Source organism: Engraulis encrasicolus, chromosome 8, assembly GCF_034702125.1.
Source record: "Engraulis encrasicolus isolate BLACKSEA-1 chromosome 8, IST_EnEncr_1.0, whole genome shotgun sequence".
NCBI classification, from domain to species: Eukaryota; Metazoa; Chordata; class Actinopteri; order Clupeiformes; family Engraulidae; genus Engraulis; species Engraulis encrasicolus.
Window position 1 is genome coordinate 12795108 of NC_085864.1, and position 2500 is coordinate 12797607.

The 2500-nt window shown below is 47.8% G+C and overlaps 1 protein-coding gene across 1 annotated transcript in view; it reads right to left on the minus strand.

Annotated features, from left to right (window-relative positions):
• Window positions 1–2500, minus strand: part of epha4l (eph receptor A4, like) — a 41650-nt gene that overhangs the window by 2957 nt on the left and 36193 nt on the right. The window contains exons 16-17 of the mRNA XM_063204983.1: window positions 2172–2384; window positions 1519–1668 (exon numbers count right to left, since the gene is read on the minus strand). Coding sequence (XP_063061053.1) covers window positions 1519–1668; window positions 2172–2384 — 363 coding nt within the window. The remainder of the gene's footprint in view (window positions 1–1518; window positions 1669–2171; window positions 2385–2500) is intronic.

The following is a 2500-nucleotide window of genomic DNA, read 5'->3' on the forward strand; positions in this document are numbered from 1 at the left end:
TGGGTCGATGTTGGTTCAAATATCCAAATGATAGCAAAGCTATTTGTAAAATGAATCCCACTCAATTTCAGAAAATGTCACGAACGTGAAGATGCCCCCTGTCGCAGCAGGTGCAAATGGTGTGAACTTGAGAGAAGGTGAGCCTATTTTAGCTAATATCCTAGTCTTGAAGAAAAGCAGTTTCTCAACCGGGTGCAATGCTGCCCGCCCTGCTTATCAAATTTGCAGATTGATTCTGTCCTCGTAACGATATTAATCGACGTCATGTTCATCAGTTGCCAATGTCAAGGTGGCGGTGCGAACTGCTGTCAGTCTTGAATCTTCATTCTGCTTTTATTTTGCGGTCTCAACACTCTCAATAGGAAAGCTCTGGTTACTTGGCCATGTCTCTGACCACCTGACAACGCCCGTTATAGCTGAAGTGTGGTAAAATAATGACGAGATTTTGACGGGGCACCAGTCTGCGTTTTGAATGTTGCTGACGCCATTCTAATCTGCGCAAAGCGCAAGAGATGAGCCTGTTTGCAAAGCACAGTGCTGAGCAGGTAGCCTATCTGCATTGAGTGCTCATGAAAATTACAACAAGGTAGGCTACTGTGAAATAGTTACTGGCCAATTTAAATCTGAAATTATATGCAGTAGCCTAATAAATAATGATTTCAAAGAAATAAATAGCCTAGGCTATAGCCTAACTAGGTTCGGGGTGCCCTGACTTTAAAAGGTTGAGCGACATCAAATCCAAACAGCGATGCTTTTGTTCTATTTACTCTAACGGTACTTTACCGCAGGTTTTAAGCAACATTTCGAAGTCAGCTTCTACCAGTAGCCTAGGCAAAGCTGATTCTCTTTTCCTTGCTCTCCCAAACACTGATACGGGCAAACGTGACGTGCGTGCGGGGCAGTGCAAGTGAACGAATGTGCGCGCGAGCGCCTGTGTTTCTGTTCAGCGATGCACATTGAAGAAAGTTCAGTTCAACATATTAATGTCTCGTGTGTCCATAGTGAACGAAATAGTAGGCTGGAAGCATTGTGAAGAGAGATTTATCAGTCTCTCTCCTCCCCCTCACACCATAGTGATGAAGTGATTAAAAGTCATCCCTATGAATATGATAGCCTACTTTTCATAACTGGTAATGTGAAAGATTAAGACATTTTATATTTTTATTATGTCTATTATGTCATATGATTGAAGATGAGAATGATTCAAGTGAAGGAGAGGAAAGCATAGAGGGGTATTCTGAGGAAGACAAGAAGGATTACAATATCTGTAGGTCGGCGCGCGGGGGGGGTTCGGGTTGGGTTGGGTAGGTTGGGGTGTGTGTAGGGGGGCCCATGGAAGAGGTTGTTCCTAGGGCCCCAAATTTGGTGCTACGCCCCTGCGTGCGTGTGTAGCCAACACCAGCTGATGGAGTCAGGAGTAGGTAGTCAATGCACGCGCACACGCACACACACACACACACACACACACACACACACACACACACACACACACACACACACACACATTCACACACTTACGTCCTGGTTGCTCATGTCCCAGTAGGGCCTCTCTCCAAATGACATCACTTCCCACATCAACACCCCGTAGCTCCACACGTCACTGGCCGAGGAGAACTTCCTGTAGGCGATGGCCTCGGGAGCCGTCCAGCGAATCGGGATCTTCCCTCCCTGTGATTGACAGGCGGCATGGCCAATCACACGGTTAGCATGGTAACATGAGTTTGTGCACACGACAACAGCCCCACATACTGTCACAATAAAGACACATGGACACACATACGTACACAGACACACACATGCACACACACACGTACACATACACATAGGCTAATGGTAAGCATGTCAGTCCACCCTGTACATGAAAAAGGAAGAAAAATTAGACACCTGACGAAGACCTTACAGGTCGAAACATTGTGCCAACTTTTCACCACAAGGGAGCTTTTGTGGTGTGCGGACATTTCTTCCTTTTCTTATGCGTTCTTTTATATCCTGCACCCATGTCAATTGCTTTTTTGTGATGTGCGCGCACCTCACACGTTTGTAGCCTGCCCTACACACGCACACACACACGCACGCACGCACGCACGCACGCACACACACACACACACACACACACACACGCACACACACACACACACACACACACACACACACACACACTGCTGTCTCACCCTGGTGGTGTAGGTGGCTTCTGGCTGCTGGTCCTCGAGCACACGTGACATTCCGAAGTCGGCTACCTTGGCGACCAGGTGGGAGTTGAGCAGGATGTTGCGCGCCGCCAGGTCGCGATGCACGTAGCTCATGTCGCCTAGGTAACGCATCCCCGAAGCCACGCCCCTCAGCATCCCCACCAGCTGGATCACCGTGAAGCGCCCGTCATTCTTCTGGAACACACACACACACACACACGCAGAATGCTAAACTGTGCTCAAACCAAAACAATCCCTAACCCCAACCAGTCAGTGAGGATTTTTTTACACTCTTTTACCAGTAACAACAA